We start from the raw sequence: 18210 nt of genomic DNA, 5'->3' as shown, positions 1-18210 counted from the left end.
CTAAGCGCCCTCCTCCGCCACCGCGGTTCATACTCTGGACAGAGGCTGTGATTCCGTCCAGACCAACACCTCAAACACCTCCAGGAAGATCTGCCGGAGACAATTAACACCAAGGACGCTGGCAAATCTCATTTAATGCTGGAGCAGTACAGCCAAAACCTTTAATTATAATACATCCGTGTACTTATGTACTATGTATTCATTATGAACAACAACTTCTAATTATTTAAAAAGTGATTACTGAACATGTATGCATCACACATCTCATTAGCATTATTCTATGGATCTAACTGTGTTTCTTATGGCTGTAATGTGGGGACGCCGATCCGGAGGTTGCTCAGTAGTGGAGCAGCTTGGGTTGTTAGGCCCATTCCAGGAGATCATTCAGCACCGCACCTCGCCAGGCGCTTCATTTGAATTTGAACAAAAAAGACGACCTGGGAGAGCAGATCAGTCGTGATGGGAAAAACAACCACAGTAACAGTTCGGCTGAAGGTGCCGTCAGCATGTGGTGCCAAACGTTCCCAACGTACGCACTAATCAGCCCACCACGCTCACACCTACAGACAATATAGAGTCACCAAAAGCGGAGAACCTGGAGGAACTTTAACTCCACACACAAACACAGAGTGCAGATTAGAACTTCCGCTCCAAAACACAGCTGCCACTAGATCACAGTTTTACCACAAAAAACAAGTTCAGGAACATTTCAATCAAGACAACAGAAATATTTTAACGGTGAACGTTTTACAGAAAGCCGCTCCTGATAAGAAAGCTATAATAAAACCTTTCAAGATGGGTTTGCTGTACCAAATGTGGTGGTAGTAGCCTAGTGGGTTAGACACTCACCTATAAACCAGAAGACCCGGGTTCAAACCCCACTTACTACCATCGTGTCCCTGAGCAGGACACTTAACCCTGAGTGTCTCCAGGGGGAGACTGTCCCTGTAACTACTGGTTGTAAGTCCCTCTGGATAAGGGCGTCTGGTAAATGCTAATGATAAAAATGATAAAAAAAAAACTGGAACCATTTCTGGTCAACAACCTCAGTGGAGTTTAATCACAACGATTCTCAGCACCATTGCAGAGTTGATTCAGGACTGGTTCTGGTGTCACCGTTTGGTTGGAGGTGGTGACCGTGTACATATTTGTGAATGTCATGGTCTTGAGTGGTTTTGGTTTTCAGGTGGTGAGCGTGAGTGGAGCAATCCTGTGTGAAAGTTGACCTTCCTGTTCCCTGTGTCCACTTCCCCTCTGTCCCAGGCTGATTACTAGTGGTGGCCTGGCGGTTAAGGAAGTGGCCCTGTAATCGGAAGGTTGTGGGTTCGAATCCCGACCCACCAAGGTGCCATTGAGGTCCCCTTGATGAAGGTCACATCCCCACACGCTGCTCCCCGGGCGCCCATCATGGTGTCCACTGCTCACCAAGGGTGACGGTTAAATACAGAGGACACGTTTCACCGTGTCACCGTGTGCTGTGCTGCAGCATCTCACAATGACAGTCACATCACTTTCACAAAAGAATCCTACAAGTAACCGTACAAGTAACGTTGATGGCGGTGGGCAGATGCCGGGTCGGCGAGGGCAGCGGAGGAGCCGCAGAGTGCTGCTTAAGCCCGGCTAATCCTCCAGGGAGCCGCCGCTCTAAATTGCATTAGCGGCTGGCCGGCTCGCCGCTCCTCCTGGTGGGCGGGGGGGTAAGTGAGGGTGAGTTTCGATACGGCAAGTAAACGGAAAAGCTCGGCTAGTTCGACTGCAAAGCTTCCTCCCTTGTGCTGGGGTTAGAATGTGCACGGAAATCTTTTCTCAGCTCTAAATGGCCACATTACATCTCGGCGCCCAGGCGACCGGACCGTCAATTCTGGCCTGTAACCAGCGTGGAAAAAAAACTACCACGTTCAAGGTCGACTTTTACCTTTTAAATGCTGCGGTCGACCTTGAATGTGGTACTTTACGTTCTTTACTCAGTCTTGAATAAAGATAGAATCGTGACTGCGTTCGTGACCTTCCGCGAAAAAGAAAAAGACTTGAGTGATTGGTGTGATGACAGGAAGCTGGGATGAAATATAGAAATGTATCGCTTTAGAGGATCTCCCAGGCTGCACCGGGACCCCGTTCCACCAGGCTAAACTTCCTGTACACGGGCCCAGTAAACACACAACCGTTCAGCACAAACGACAGGAACGGTGGAGGATCAAATCGTTGAAAATAAATCAAGGGGAAGCAGCAGAGTTTCAGCCTTCTCAGTCCAACAGCTGACGTTCAGAAACGACTAAATGGTGAAAATGGACGATGGAACTGCGGACTGTGAGACGATGAAAAGACAGATGAGAACCTCGGGCATATAAAACATGGCTCTTCGACCTCTCCTGTGGGCGTGATTCGGTGCCTGGTCCATGCCAACACACACATACAAATGTAATTACCCCCCCCTGCATATTTTCAGAGGATCAACAATTGTGATGATGCAGTTTGGCAGAAGTGGAAATCTGGCCGCTAAATGAGCCGAGGTGAATTAATATTGCAGAAACTCCACTCTGAAAGTGGGGAACATGCACAGATGCAGCGGGAAGAGACAGATGTGGGGAGTCAGGGCCGTACCGCACTTATCTGGATAATCGAATCTCTTCTGTCACGACTGTCCAGTAAGAAGATTCCTGTGGGGCAGGTCTGATATTGAATAATGTGGATAAATCCCTCTGGTCATGACTACATTATCATATTTGATTTAATGCATTGAGGCTGCAAACCAATTTAATTTCACAAACTTTGCCCCTGCTGTAGACAACATCGTGGGCCTTGACCTACGACATTTGACCTCCGAAATTGAAACAGTTCACCCATGGGTCCAAATGCACATGATCATACTCAGAAGAACACAGTGATCTTCAGTGTCTTGATCTTCAAATCAAGTCGTACTTGGAATATGACGTTCATCGGTGGGGGTGTTAACAATTTAAAGAAATTTAAAGTCATGTTCAGATTTGTATTAAATCTTTATTAAAAATTTATTAAAAAAATTATTAAAAAAATTAAGACAAATTGCATCAAAATCCAATACTGCAAGCCCATACTCACAATGTAATCCTTAATGCACTGGTGCATTATTATCATTTTTTCTTAATAAATTTGCATCTTAATCACACGCAGCCGTGTGCAATTTTCTTCGGTTCACCAAAGGTGCGTTGCAACTCAGCCTAAGGACAGGAAGTCCAGAAGAAAAGCCTGATTAAGTGAATTTTATTCCTCCTTTTATGTCTGATTAGGAGATTTCCCTTGTTTCAAAGTGTTTTATGAAGCCACCTTGCTTTTAAACAGCACGCATGCGCAAGCATTGAGGCACTTTTTAGTATGTTCATATCCAGAAGTCCATTAGGCGTCCCCTGGCCAGAAATCAAACGCTTCAGAGAGCATTCTGGGACGAAAAAAGTGCAGAACTCCATAATATGAGATTAAAAATGAGATCTGTGAGCTGTGCTCCATTCATAATAAAATCACAGTTAATGTCTGAATTAGATGGATCTAGGAGTTTAATTTCTACACTAAAGGAAATGGGAGCCTAATTAATGAAAGTGTGCAGACGATGAATAAAATCTGTGCTGCTGCACTGGTCTAAAAATACAAAAACAGAAACAGTTAAACAGAAAATCCTTTAAAAAGGAGCCCATTTGCGTCGTGGGAGGTCAAATATTGTCTTGTTGTGGTGCATTGTGGGAATTCTGTGCTCTCTGTGATGAATTGTTTGTCTGTCCCTTTGCATCACCACGGGGTGAAAAGCATCTGCATAGAGTGTGTAGCTGGTGGGAAGGACATCACCGAAGTGGATTAATGGGATTAGGATCGACTTCCTTCTCGCGCTCATGCACTCGGTTGTTCCCCCTCCCCTCTTTTATTTGCATTCTTTGTGACGCCATCCCTCTCTCTTTCTCTCTCTGTCTCTCGAAAAGTCTAAAGGGGAGGGGAACTGTTCGCTGTATAACTGAATTAGACACGGTCGTCCCCACAGGACAACTGACCGGCTGGATCTCCAGTTATTACATAACCGCCATCAATGCACAGCACAATGGTTCCATTTGAGAAATGAAGCACAACACAGCCGATCCCTCACACCACACACTTACTTCCTTCATTCTACCATCCACCACAGAGACCCTGTTCCACTCGATCGTGGTCCAAAAAGGGCTGCAGGATGCTTCCTAGTTACAAAAGTACCAAAAATAATAAAATGTTGGGAAATTCAAGACACTCATTGGCATTGACTGCATGGTCTGGTTACGGGACTTCAGTCAGTTATTACAGCAGAACGTGTGGCCAGTAGTGTAATATTAGATGTGTAATATTAGATGTGTAATCAGGCTTTAATCAACATATAGAATAAGACAAGTCGCAGCACAAGCACAACACTGGACGTAGTAAATATTACACTGAATATTACTCTTTGTCTTCTTTTATCAGTGAGATCTAGTCCATAAGAAGCCGGGCAAAGCACCGTCCCCACACACTGCTCCCCGGGCGCCTGTCATGGCTGCCCACTGCTCACCAAGGGTGATGGTTAAAGACAGAGGACAAATTTCACTGTGTGCTGTGCTGCTGTGTAGAAGACCCAGGTTCAAACCCCACTTACTACCATCGTGTCCCTGAGCACGACACTTAAACCTGAGTGTCTCCAGGGGGGGACTGTCCCTGTAACTACTGATTGTAAGTTGCTCTGGATTAGGACGTCTGGTAAATGCTGTAAATGTAAATGTATTCGGTGGTTGCCAGTTTGTAGTTGCCAGGTCTTTTTTCATTCATTCACACAGACAAAAAAAACCCAGGCTGACACTGTACACCTGACTCATTTCTAAAAGCCAAAGTGATTTAAAAAAAAAAAAAACTGAATTAAAAGTGTGCATCCCTCATTGCTTTTAACAAGAAGTTGGTGTCCATCAGCTATTTTTCTATATAAGTAGCAGAGTGGAAAATCTGACTTTCCAGGTGAAATGTCTGTAGACGTTTCAGTTGATTGTGAGAATAAGACGCTCTCCAATAAATGTTTACTGCAATAGAAATTGCGCCGCTTTTAACATGACCAGTGACATGTGACTAAAAAGTGCTCAAGCCTAATTAGAAATGCGAAAGCTGATTAAATGTACTAACTAACTGAAACAGAAATCCATTACGGACTTACGTCACTGAGCGCTGAAAGCCTGTTTACGTTCCTGTTCCAACTGTGACAGACATGATTAGCGTTAAATCTTAAATTAAATTAGGAAACGTTTGAAAAGCATCACAAGTTTCCCTTTTTAACACAGCGACAGTCACCCTGTCCTTCACAGTCAAAACTAAAGCCTAAATAAACAGTTTTTCTTGATGAACATTTTCTTTTAGATCATTTATGGCATTTACCAGAAGCCCTTATCCAGTAGTACTTATCAGTAGTTACAGGGACAGTCCCCCCCTGGAGACACTCAGGGTCAAGTGTCCTGCTCAGGGACACGATGGTAGTAAGTGGGGTTTGAACCTGGGTCTTCTGGTTCATAAGCGAGTGTGTTACCCACTAGGCTACTACCAGCCTAGATCAACAATAATGTGTTGTCTTTTAGACAATATACTGTTTCAGAAGCTTTACTATATTTAAATGTACTTTGGGATTCAAATCAGCAACCTTCCGATTACGGGTCTGTTTCCTTGCCCACTAGACCACCACTGCCCCACCGGGGCAACTGCTGCCCCACAAGCGAATCTGCTCTGATAAAGACAAGGGGTGGCAATTTGGACAAAAGCCAAACACACATCCATTTGCGCATTCATTTTATTGCTACATTATGCTAGCAGTCAGTTGCATTAGCCTGAATTATTGATGGCGTCTTGTTTCCGGCCTGGACGTTAGTCATGCCTCATGACACTAGCAGGAATCATCATTCCTGGAACTGCAACCCGTGGAGGACGTCTTCAGTGGACGTCCATCAGTGTGTAGGTCTGGACACCTCCAACGTCCCTTTGTCACGACGCACAGCAAAAGAGGTTAAAAGCGCTGTGTGGTCAGTTCCAGGGGACAGGGGAGGTGGAAACAGGACTGGGACGTTCACACTCCGCACACAAACACAAGAACCCTGAGTTCCACCAACACACAACTGTGGACGGAACCCGAACGGAACCCGGAGCTGAAGGTGCAGTAATCAGAGGGGCGTGGCCTGGTGTTCACACTGGACGTAGTAAATATTACACTGAATATCACTCTTCGTCTTCTTTTATCAGTGACATCTAGTCCATAAGAAGCCATACGTTTGGACTATTTATGATTATAGATAAAAATGATGAAAAAGATGTCCCACAGTTAATTAAAGTCCTGCATGCTAATTAACGCACGATTACAGTAGCAACGTGAGCAGGCGTTACTCTGCGCGCCACGTGACACCGTTCCGCCACGCTGATTGGTCCGTTCTTGTTTACATGAATCACTTTTCATCATAAAGGAAAATAAGAATATTTATGTTTAAATATATCGCTTTTCCGAATGATCGCGAATCGGTCGGGGATCTGGCGGGAATAAAAGTAAAAACGACGCCGTTGTCCGCGCGGGCGGGAAGGCGCGAAGAAAAAGAGAACAAAAGAACGAAGAGACGCGGGGAACAAAGCAGCGCGGCTCCGAACCCCGAACTTGGTTTCCGGCCCGGACAGGGACGCCCCGGGAAGTTGCGGAGGAGGAGGATGAGGAGGAGGAGAGCGGTACTGACCCGGCGGCGGAGGTTCCGGCATCGGCGCGTCCTGCCCCGCGATCCCGCCGTCTCGGCCCCGGCGCTGTCTGGTGCTGAACCGCAGCTGGCCAACCAGCACAATGCGGATCCACATCATCACTCATACTTTTTTTAGGGGCTCCGCAAGCCACAAAGCTGTAAAAAGCCTGGACATTTCACACAACTTCTATTCCCACATTATAATATACCAGTCGGTCACATTTATCTAAAGAACTGATCACATTTTCATTTAATAGCATTTTGAATGAGCAGCGTATTTCTGTGTATTTCTTGTCACAGCAGCACAGCACACGGTGACACGGTGAAACACGGTGTGGGGACGGTACCTTCATCAGGGGGACCTCAGTGGCACCTTGGGATTCGAACCTGCAACCTTCTGATTAACCGCTAGGCCGCCGCTGCCTAAAGACATCTCTAGTCTGTTCTATTCTAGAACACGGCACAAACAAGACAACAAAATGTAGCTGGTGTTGAGGGTATTTTTCCTGACGTGTTAGTCAATTACTTTCCACCCACTTACACACACACACACACACACACACACACAATAAAATTGCATCCCACCCACTCAGACATTATTGGTTTCCTCCCAGTGAAGATGTTTGGAGTCCAGTTTGTTCACGTGTGGTGGGGTTTGCTTCAGAGCAGATCTCCCCGAGAACAGGAGGCTTTGTTGCAGACAGTCGGGGCTTCCGATTGCATTGAAGTCATTTCCATTTGCTGGAGGGATGAAATAAAATGTGAGAGAAGATGCTCGGTTTCTGTTAACGCCTTGGTGAGTGTGACCTGGACACCACTAATCTCCTTGTGACCTATAATGCCCCGTGACAACCCCAAGTCCTGGGCAGGGTTTAACACCACCCTGCGCTCCGTGCATTCAAGAGCTTAATGCGCTCAGGTCCACCATAAAGCAGAAGGTCCCTTCAAACAGCCACCCTTCATGCTGGTGACCTGCTTTTGACATGGATCATGAATCAGATTATGAACGTGATATTCAGCCTCCTGAAGAAGGCCTTTTCCTTTTCTAAAGACTGTGATGCTGTTGCCCTCTAGTGGAATTACCAGAACGGTGCTGGAAAACAAAGCCCTTCAGAGGTCTTCAACTGTCTCATCACGCTTTCATCACACGCTTGGAGATAAAAGCTAGACAGACGTGGCACTCTGGTGCATGACGCTATTATCTGCTATTATCTTCAGGCCACCGTGCACCACCCAGGAGAGGAACACGTCGTCGTAATACGACTACAACTCTGAAGAAATGACGAATGAACACGTTAACTACTAGTACTGAAGTTCAAGCTACTGCTGCTTTCTAGCGGTTTCTGACCCTGCCTGGGCCAGTCATGACAGATATTCCGGACAGTCCTGCGAGATGTTGCTCTACGGATTTATTGACCCACCTCTATTCTCAGGCTGAGGAACGTACGGTTACGTGCTGAGGAATGTCATTAGGAACCCTAATCAGAGTCTCCGGAGCGAAAGAGCTGTGGGACGATGAACGAGTGTCTGGAACCACCATAACACAACCTGCCAAGACCTGCAGTACAGCAGCAAATATGGAGAACTTGATGACATGGAGCCACGTTACAGGTCCACTTCCTTCTTGGGTGGTGTTACTCCAATCCAACTAATGACCACTGTTTCACTCTGGAGATTAAAGGTGCAACGTGCACAATGTGCACATTTATAACAGGGGGCAGTATTTCAACAGAAAACACTTCATCAGTAGCATGTGAGCAGTGAGCAGTGGGCACCATGACGGGCGCCCGGGGAACAGTGTGTGGGGACGGTACCGAGATCAGGATTTAAACCGCTAGGCCACCAGTGCAGGTGTAGGCAGGCCCAGAGTGGCTGATCAGGAGAACCTGGACAATTCCCGGTGGCCCGCTGTCCCTCGAGACACAAACACAGACACCCTGAGTAAAGTAAGCAGCGAGTTCTAAAGTTAAAGGTCCGAATGGAAAGACCGGGAATGTGACCTTTGGTAGATAAAAGAGGTTGCGTGTCCAGAAGAGTGACTGTATTAGGCTTGTCACCATACTGGATATTAAGGAAAAATGAACACGAGAAGATTTAACTTAAAGATTTTTAATAAATGACGAATATTTTTAGAATATAAAAATATAAAGCACCGTCCCCACACACTGCTCCCCGACTCATTTACCTGGTTCAGCACGGTCACTTTATATCAGTAAGTAATGTTGTTTCAACGTTACATGTAGCACCAGCTTCCGCTGTTGTGGCTGTGACGTAACGTTCTATCATTTAAATAATAGTATGACGTCAGAAGGAAGCTCCAGAAGCACCAAGCACCAGCTACGAGCTCCAAATCATTACAATTCATTTAATCAAGACTGGGAACACTTATTTAAACAGAATAAAGTCTGTGGGACACATTTTAGAGAAATTGTCCACGTCCCGGCTGGAAACGCGCTGCGGTCCCTTTAAGACGCGGAGCTCGGAGCGCATCTCGCCGGAGGAGAATTCTGCATCCTGCATCCCGCATCCTCCGTGTCGCCCGTCGCAGGTCGAGGAACGACAGCCACACACACACACACACACACACACACACACATATATATACATTTATTCCCTGTTCGGAGGACGTCCAGATCGTGTATTTATGTCTGTTTGTCGTTAACAGATGTAGGTGCGTTCCGCCTCGGAACCGAAAAAGACGACAAAATGGCTGAGCTGGGAAAGGGGGTCAGTGCGGGGAAACTCGCCAGCAACGTGCAGAAGAAATTAACAAGGGCGCAGGAAAAGGTAAAATGTCCACCGGGGGACGGGGCATGTGTCCGGACGGAAGCGGCCTGGGCTGCGGATTATTTCCACTCACCAGGATCATAATTAATCCACGTTAATGGACGAAAGCAGCGTTCCTTTGGTCAGAAAGGGATCTGTGGTTGAAGATGGCAGCCAAGCCACTCATCCCAGGCCATGCTGCAAGACAGACAGACAGACAGACAATATGCATACTGTGCAAAAAATGATGAAAAATCCAATTTTATAAACCATGTCAAATTTTCCCCGGGCGACTGTCATGGAGCCCACTGCTCACTAAGGGTGATGGTTAAATACCAAAGGGGACATTTCACCGTGTGCACCGTGTGCTGTGCTGTTGTGTATCACAATGACAATCACTTCACTTTGATTTTTTTTTTCATAAAACATGATGTGTGCAGAGCAAGACTCTGGGCTGAAATACAAGATTATTTTCCATCTGACGTTTAGACTTTTACTTGTAGGAGATCAGGAGTTCCACCACTTCCATATTTGAATCATTTTACAGAGTACCTTCCTCGACTATTTCAGACTTGTAAATCATTCTTTTGCTGTGTTTGGAACCAACTTCTCCTTCATATGAGCTGTCTTGTTCACTGCAGGTGATGCAGAAGCTGGGCAAAGCCGATGAGACGAAGGACCTCGCATTCGAGGAGGGGGTTATAAACTTCAACAAGCAGCTGGTAAGAGGGCGTCGTGATTTCGCCGCACGGCACCCAGACCGCCAGTCACGTGACCGTTTTGCGGCGTGCATGTTTTGCGTCCCCAGGCTGAGGGCTCCAAGCTGCAGAGGGACCTGAGAGCGTACCTGGCTGCAGTTAAAGGTAGAAGCTGCTGGGGCGTGGCACGTCCAGCCTTGCGTGTGTGCCCGCCCGTGCTGACCCCTGTTGCGTTCTGCCCGCAGCCATGCAGGAGTCCTCCACGCGCCTGCAGAAATGTCTGGAAGACATGTACGAGCCGGAGTGGTATGGCAGCGATGATGTGGAGTCCATTGTTGAGGTTGGTGCTGTTCTGGAACATTTAGCACAAAAGCAGACACTTTTAGAGCATCAGTGGAGGCCGAGGAACATGCAGTAGAACATCCACCCATCTGTTTGTTTCTAAATTGCTCTAGATTCGGCGATTCAGAAGGAAAATATGCTAAAAACTGCCTGATACCTTAATGTGACTTCCAGGATTCTGACCTTCTGTGGACCGACTTCCATCAGAAGCTGGTGGATCATGCATTGATTTCCATGGACACGTACCTGGGGCAGTTCCCTGACATCAGGGTAGGTGACCCTCTGTTAGATGGTGCTGTTGGTTCTGTTTGGGGCTTCATCTCACGGACGCCGCCCGCTGTGCCCCACCCAGGCCCGCATCGCGAAGCGAGACAGGAAGCTTGTGGACTTCGACAGTGCGAGACACACGTTCGCCTCCGTGCAAAAGAGCAAGAAGAAGGAGGGGATTAAAATCACTAAGGTAACATTTCCATGTCTCGAGTCCTGAATATTAATGTCAATATCATCACAAAGCAACGAGAACAGGAGGAGGAAGCCCTTATATGGGCATCATGGTCACGTCATAGTTTTGTTGCCTAACTTGCTATTTTAATTGGGTAATATTTTAGCATTAAGCTTGTTTGAAACATGGTGATTTTAATCAAATGAATATTCACAGAATGTTAATTACCCATTAAAGGAAAACCTCCATCCCTCCTCCAAACGCTTATAAAGTCAGTAGTGAAAAAACTGAGCAAATATCTTTATTAGCGTCCATTTCGGTTCTATCATGATAATTACTATTTAATAATAGTCTCTTATTTACGTTTATTTTATGTCAGCCTTTTATGGTATTTTAAAGGCTTTTAAAAATATTCCCCAGCATTAATTTGCATATAATTAATTTAAACATTAAAAAAACACTAAAATCAAGCAAAAACTAAATTATGTGCAATATATCCACTCTGTACATATGTACACTTACATATATTCTATTAATACAAACATATACAAATTTATGATTATGTATGTATATGTCCACGTTCTGCTGTGACATTGTGAACGAATTAATGATCTTAATCTTGGTGGCTTCTGTTGAAGCCCGTGTCTCTTCTGGAGAGGGCCGCTCCGGGGTGGGCACAGGGGATACTGTCAGCGCATAACGTCGCCCAGACTAACCTGTCGAGGAGTCAGGTATTAAAAAATACATTCCAATGGTTTTAAAGTAGGCTTTAGAGTTTCCATGAGAAATTTAAGAGCCATTTGTAATGGCTTTTTTTTGTGTGGTAAAGGCTGAGGATGAGCTGGAAAGAGCCCAGAAGGTCTTTGAGGACATCAATGTGGACCTGCAGGAGGAGCTTCCCTCGCTGTGGAACAGGTGAGTCTCTGCAAACTGTCCGTTTTCAATAAAATGCTGGTTGAAGTCATGTGTTCACGCTCCTCGCTCCTTGTTCAGTCGGGTCGGCTTCTATGTCAACACCTTCCAGAGTGTGGCAGGGCTGGAGGAGAAGTTCCACAGAGAGATGGGAAAGGTGAGGGTGCAATCGCACCTCACACGAACATACAGACTCATCTGACATAATTGCTGTAAATATCTCGAATTAACACAACTGATCACTTTTGCTGTAGCTCAACCAAAGTCTGAACGACACGTTAGTCAAGTTGGAGAACCAGGAAACGTCCAGGTCAGTTCAGTTCTTTCATTTAATATTGGAGTAAAATTTAGCTTAAACTTGTACAGAACGCGACGTTTGGAGACAGACTGGAGAAAATGGATGAAATAACCCGTCAACCCGCTCCCACAGAAATGCAGGGGTTCGCGTGGCGCGGACGCCGGCGATGGCCTCCAGGAGGTAACAGCACAGGCGTCGGCCCTACTCACGCTTGCACCTTCTCCAGGCTGCCTCAGGAGGGCGCAGCTCTGCTCCTGTCGCTGAGCGCCCCCTCGTCCACGCGAAACCAGTTACCAGAACCGATTTGGCCCGTACGGCAGGGGCAAACACGCCTCAGGAGGAGAGCTGGTGTCCAATACGCTGAGGCAGATGAGCTGCGCTGTTCGTTTTTCAGACACTTGACTACTTCCTGTAGCGTGCATGGTGGCCCGGCGAATGATTGTACCACTTGGTGGGAGATGTTTTGCATGTTGACTGATGATGGAAGCTGCATTTTGCCCACTTTGGATTATTCGGGGCTCACGGAGCCTGGTCCACCTGACAGGTCTGAGTTCTGGTCTGAACACAAGCTCACACCCCTCCTCTCTGTCCCTCTGACAGCGGTGCAGACGGGTCCAACCACACCCTCAGTCCAGGAGGACCACCACCCATCCCCAAGTCTCCGTCTAAGGTCGGTCATTCGGTGCTTAGTGTCTCACGTAACAACACAGACGGGAAAAATAATGACCTAAAGCATTGTGTGTGACCGCCGCAGCTCAGACCTGCACTGCCGCCGCCACCGAAGGTCACCCCGTCCAAGGAGCTGAAACAGGAAAATATCATCAACCTGTTCGACGATGCCTCCACACCGGGCATCAGCGTGACGTCGCCCACCCAGGTACACCAGCGGTCTCACCGAATGCTAGAGGGAAACTCGACAAGAGAGCATGCAGCAAATTCAAAATCTGCTTTCCCAGTGCCTAGTAAATGTTATGTAAGTACTACGGTTGGCCAGAAATTCTATATTTTCAACATTGAAGAAGCAGAGATGACTATGGCCACGCCCACACGAGAATGCTTTTCTTAGGTTTTTGGTTTCATTAAATTTACAGGATTTACCAGACGCCCTTATCCAGAGCGACTTATAATCAGTAGTTACAGGGACAGTCCCCCCCTGGAGACACTCGGGGTTAAAGTGTCTCGCTCAGGGACACGATGGTAGTAAGTGGGGTGTTCATAGGCAAGTGTGTTACCTGCTAAGCTACTACCACACCTACCACACCACGTTTTGTAGTTAAAAGTTTTTAAAAAATCCTGCGTCCACACGAGTTATCTGAAATTTTTTTATCCACGCGGAGATGCATCGAATGGCCCGGACGTTGTTTTAAACCGCCCTCCACACCTGCAAGTGGCGCTGTAACTCCATGGCAGTGTTGCCAGACATACGATAATCACCGTATTTGTAGCTTAATTTTACCCTCTGCACTATGTATTTAAGCGTGGATTTGCATGGCAGAGTAGCAGTTACAGAAGATGCAACATCGCCATCAGACTTACAGAAATGGATGGGAGAAACAGTAAAGCTTCCTGTCGCTGTTAAATATTATCCTGAGCTGTTCAGTTTGGGACTCATCCTGCTCTCCACACAGGTTGAGGTTTGGTTCTGTAGGTAAAAGTTGCATTATACACCATAATATGCACAGTCAATGATGATATGCAGATTTTCTGAGCAGCGTCAGAAAATAAATTGCTTGTGTATGATAATTTTACCCAAATTACAATCATTTTAAGATGCTGGTACGATACCTCTAGTTCTCCTCCGAGGTCAGTTTAACACGTCCTTGTTCTCCAGCCTCATCTTTTTATTGGAAATCTGCACTGTAGAGCGGATTTCTCGTAGTTTGTGCAGCACAAACACAAACAGAAAAGAGAAGTTCACTCTGGAACCAGTTTCAGAAAACTTTCCTGTTTTAGGGAAAAAGGTTCTCGTGTGGACGGGGCCTGAAAACTGGACTGGATGAAAGTATCTGATGTATTTCATGGGGAAATGAATATATATAATGAGAAACCCATCTTGGCCCGACCCTGGTAGCTACTGCATGCGGTGTACATGATTACATCAGTACGACCTTTAGTGTCACCCGCCGTGTCATCGACTGCTCTCTGTCCCTCTGCTGGTAGTTTGACAGCCCAGGTGCTAGTAATCTGCTGGATATGGATCTGGATGCGCTCTCAGCCGTGACTCCTGGAGGTGCAACCACCCAGGTGTGTGTTCTGTGGGTGGAGCCAAATCCAAGTCCGATATTTGGATTTTACATTTTTTTTAATGGCTATTTGTTCAAAAATTCTAAATTATATTTGTCACATACATAGTCAAACAGTATGCGACTGCTATAGACCACAATATTGCACATATTTCAAGTATACAATGAACCAATATGAAAATATTGCAAACATAACCAAATATTACACTTAACATAAACATAAAATATGTGTAACAGGTAGGGTGAAGGTGTGCAAATGAGTGAAGTGAAGTATAATGTGAAAAGTAAAAAAGTAAAAATATTTGTGCAAGAGTAAAAAGAGTACAAAGTGTGTGCAAAGGATTCTGGGTGGATTGAAAGTGAAAGTGCAGGAGTGCGTTGGAGTTCTATGAAGTGGAAAATAGTGGAGGTGCCGCCTAAAGCTCTTTACATACAAACATAATTTTTCTAACTTTTGTGCATTACGGAACTTCTCAAAAGTTGTCTGTCTGCTGTCGTTATTTATTGGTTTGATTTTTGGGTCTTTTATTCTCTTTACAAAAAGCCGGAAACCTGGAACACATGGGAGGTGAGCATATTTTATTATGGAGTATTAAAAGGTAAAGATCATTGCACTCAACCTCACTGTGTTTGGGAGAGCAATATTTTTTCATGTTTCATTAAATCGGTTTTATTACTGTTACAATTGGGTGTTCGTGCACATACAGTTCTTTACAGGGTTTGTCATTGTAGCTGAAGACTAACATAGTAGCGTGAAGCTAGCACTGTTTTTCATAAATAGCTTTATGATTATGTGTAGTCATTATAACGCTGTACCTAAAATGACTGGATATTATATGATGAACCACTAAAGATACAAAATACCCCACCCGACTGTTTATTATGGCCAATGCAAACTGATCCCTACACCATGAAACTCACTTGGCCAACTCTTTCATCCCATTCACTGCCCCTATTTTACTCCTATTTGACCCTACATGCTGTTCCTTTGCCCCATTGCCCCTTTTGCTGCCCTAATTCCTGACCCCTACAGCAACAAGAAGCCCCACAACAGTGGGAGGATGACCCCACTAAGCCAAAAGGCTGGGATGATGATGATGATCCTATCAATCCCAAAGGATGGGAGGATGACCCCACTAAGCCAAAAGGCTGGGATGATGATGGTGATCCTAGCAATCCCAAAGGCTGGGACGATGACCCCACTAAAGCAAAGGGCTGGGATGAGGATCCTACCAAAGCCAAAGGCTGGGATGATGACCCCACTAAAGCAAAGGGCTGTGATGGTGATGATGATGGTACCAAACCTGCCCAGGCTGCAGCTTGGGCCGATGATGGGGCTCAGGTAACACAAGCAGGCGGCTTGATGGCTTCATACGGTGCTGTGGTGGGCGAGAGAGCCTGCTTCTCCGCAGCATGGTCATGGTCTAGTCTATGCTTAGCATGGGGATAGAGTCGGTGGCGTAGAGCCTTAACTAGTCAGCTTTGGCGTTCACTCTTAAGGAAAAGTTCTTCTGAAAGTGTCATTTGGATGCCATTGGGAACCATTTCTGCATGTTCTAAACATGGGTGCAGTCATTGTGCAGTATGTGGAATCCCATGAGATTCTACACCGAACTGCATTTCATGTCAAATTCACCTACGTGGACAAATGAAGAACTTTTTCGTTTTAAGAGTTTAGAGGTCGTCTCAAATGAGCTTTGCTTTAGAGTTAAGTTGCCATCGTCTGGTCGTCTCCAGGTATGTTGGACAATACCTGTGCACACAAAAAGCCACTACTTTGACCTTCATTAAATCTCAAAGTATGTGCTGGTCACACTGAGTGTGTGTGTCTGGGCCCACCTGGTCCATGTTCTTGACTCTTTATTCTCTGTTCCTCGAAGGGAGCAGACAGTGCTGAAGCCATGGGTGGGGCTGCTGCTCCTGCTGCTGCTGAATCAGTGAGTCTCGTTGTATTGTTCTAATGTGCAGGTGTTGTGCAGTGAGCCTGACACGACCTGGAAATGGTCAAGTCTTTCACTTATTTCTTTTTGTTCCTTAGGCAATGGAGACCACTGATGCCACGGAGGCTGTGGAGATGCCTCCAGGATTTCTCTTCAAAGTAAGTCAGCAACGTCACTGACATCAACACGTATCGGTGTCTGGAGAAGATGATCAGCATGTAGATTAGTTATAAATCCGTGCGAATTTTGAAGTATGATGCTGAATGTTGACTTACTGTTATTATGAACCCGAATTATGGAATATTGTCCCATAAACATTCCAAACTCTTTTTACACCCTCCCGTTATTTCCGTGAGAATAAGGGATTTATGATTGTCATAATAATGAAAAAATACAGGTCCAAGCAACACATGATTACGCTGCAAACGATTCTGACGAGTTGGAGATGAAGGCAGGAGACGTGGTCCTGGTGATGACCTACGACAACCCAGACGACCAGGTACGTTTCAAGACTGCGCCTTGATTCTGCAGCTCGTGGCCTCGCTCACACCTGCTCTGCTGCTCACGTCTGCAGGACGACGGATGGCTGATGGGCGTGAAGCAGGCCGAATGGGTTGAGAGGAAGAGCCTGAGTGGTAAAGGAGTGTTCCCAGAGAACTTCACGCAGAAGATATGATCCACAACATCAGCCACGAGCCAACCATTCCTACCCCCAAAAATGAAACCCATTGGATGAAGGTTCCACAGCACTGTGGCTGTTTATTTAGAAAATATTTCAATATTTCCGCATTTCACACAGCGGTGTATGAAGATAATTCCATTTCCCTCTTGTAGAGAGTAAGGAGCATTGCACATGACTATGTTTTATTCTCTCTGACACAACTCCTTACATTTATGCAAGATTCTTGGATTCCTGCATCATTTTCACTCAAATGATTAGATGTAGTTCCTTATAAGCTCTGTAGAAAAGTACCAGAGTAGAAATGCCTGTAGGCTCCATTTCCAGTAAATAAATACAGAACCAGGAGCTCGCTCTACTAGTCCAGTCTACCCCAGTTAATCATTGTGCTGCATGTCCGCGTACCGTAAGGGTCGCGGGGGTGTATTTATGCAATATAGTCAAGATACTAATACACAGTCTACTACTGTGCCGAATACTCCAATAAACAGGAAATAACTGTATTCATACATCTTCTTTCAGGAAGCTCCCACACACACACTGATTCTGAATATATGCACACAGCCAACCATTCTGTTCAAATTTCAGTTGTATGTATAGTTTTATTTTTGTATGTTGTAAGTATGGGATATGAACACTGATACATATCTGTATTCCTTATAACGGTGCCATATATATGTGGCTGTGAGTGTGTTTTTTCTCTTCCGTACCATCTGGACCGGGTTTGTCAGAGTTGGGGTTAAAGTGAAGGAGTTTTATATCCTAGTGTGCTAGCTTGTGTCATTACTTCCCATTCTTCTCACTAGATTGTATTGATGCATTTTCCCTGATTGTATTGGTGCATTTTTAAATTGTGAATCGTATCACTGTGTAATATATAAGTATATCTGTTCATATCTGTATGAGTGTGAATGTAACTGGAGCATGCCTTGGTCCATGTCTTGATGTGGTGTATTTAGTTTTTCCATTTCGGCTGAGCGGGAACAGAAGAAGCCATGAGTGTTAATTCATTGCGGTGGTTCTCTACTCGGTTCCGTCCTGTCATTGCCAGGTTGGCAACTGGCTGCTGAAGCAGCGTGAGCGTCACCAGGAACAGGATGGAGAACCGCTGACCTGTCAGAACACGCTGGTAGAACTGTGCTAATAAACACAATGTACTGCTGCCACCTGA

At 45.7% G+C, this 18210-nt stretch overlaps 2 protein-coding genes across 6 annotated transcripts in view; one reads left to right on the top strand and one right to left on the bottom strand.

Annotated features, from left to right (window-relative positions):
• tmem198aa (transmembrane protein 198aa) overlaps nucleotides 1-9686 on the bottom strand; it is a 21666-nt gene extending 11980 nt beyond the window's left edge. Inside the window, exons 1-2 of one of the 3 annotated variants that reach the window (XM_028992260.1) lie at nucleotides 7309-7520; nucleotides 6720-7169 (exon numbers count right to left, since the gene is read on the bottom strand). Coding sequence is in view for 1 of the 3 variants with exons in the window: in XM_028992259.1 (XP_028848092.1) it covers nucleotides 9580-9588 (9 nt within the window). In the remaining 2 variants the exon portion in view is untranslated. Of the gene's footprint in view, nucleotides 1-6719; nucleotides 7170-7308; nucleotides 7521-9579 lie in introns of those variants that run through there. The other 2 variants (XM_028992261.1, XM_028992259.1) reach the window with 2 other exon arrangements.
• On the top strand, nucleotides 9154-18210 carry bin1a (bridging integrator 1a). Of its 3 annotated transcripts, XM_028992255.1 has the most exons (21): nucleotides 9154-9267; nucleotides 9385-9506; nucleotides 10127-10207; nucleotides 10294-10348; nucleotides 10429-10523; nucleotides 10700-10795; nucleotides 10878-10985; nucleotides 11606-11698; nucleotides 11797-11882; nucleotides 11961-12036; nucleotides 12134-12189; nucleotides 12310-12357; nucleotides 12778-12847; nucleotides 12932-13054; nucleotides 14338-14421; nucleotides 14965-14988; nucleotides 15454-15762; nucleotides 16301-16357; nucleotides 16459-16518; nucleotides 16758-16859; nucleotides 16935-18210. In XM_028992255.1, exons 2-21 carry the CDS (start codon nucleotides 9426-9428, stop codon nucleotides 17034-17036), a joined length of 1806 nt encoding a protein of 601 aa, XP_028848088.1. In that variant the 5' UTR covers nucleotides 9154-9267; nucleotides 9385-9425; the 3' UTR covers nucleotides 17037-18210. The 3 variants fall into 3 exon arrangements, with proteins under 3 accessions (XP_028848088.1, XP_028848089.1, XP_028848090.1); XM_028992256.1 differs by lacking the exon at nucleotides 12310-12357; XM_028992257.1 differs by lacking the exon at nucleotides 15454-15762.

This window comes from Denticeps clupeoides, chromosome 9 (assembly GCF_900700375.1).
Source record: "Denticeps clupeoides chromosome 9, fDenClu1.1, whole genome shotgun sequence".
In the NCBI taxonomy this organism is placed as follows: Eukaryota; Metazoa; Chordata; class Actinopteri; order Clupeiformes; family Denticipitidae; genus Denticeps; species Denticeps clupeoides.
Note: the sequence above shows the minus strand (reverse complement) of the source record. Positions and strands in the feature narration are given on the sequence as shown.

Bases quoted from the DNA above. Each gene is read 5' to 3' on its own strand.
- bin1a (XM_028992255.1), top strand. From the start codon at position 9,426: ATGGCTGAGCTGGGAAAGGGGGTCAGTGCGGGGAAACTCGCCAGCAAC. The intron at 10,796-10,877 runs GTAGGTGACCCT...TGCCCCACCCAG, and splicing joins GGCAGTTCCCTGACATCAGG to GCCCGCATCGCGAAGCGAGA. The intron at 12,358-12,777 runs GTAACAGCACAG...TCCCTCTGACAG, and splicing joins CCGGCGATGGCCTCCAGGAG to CGGTGCAGACGGGTCCAACC.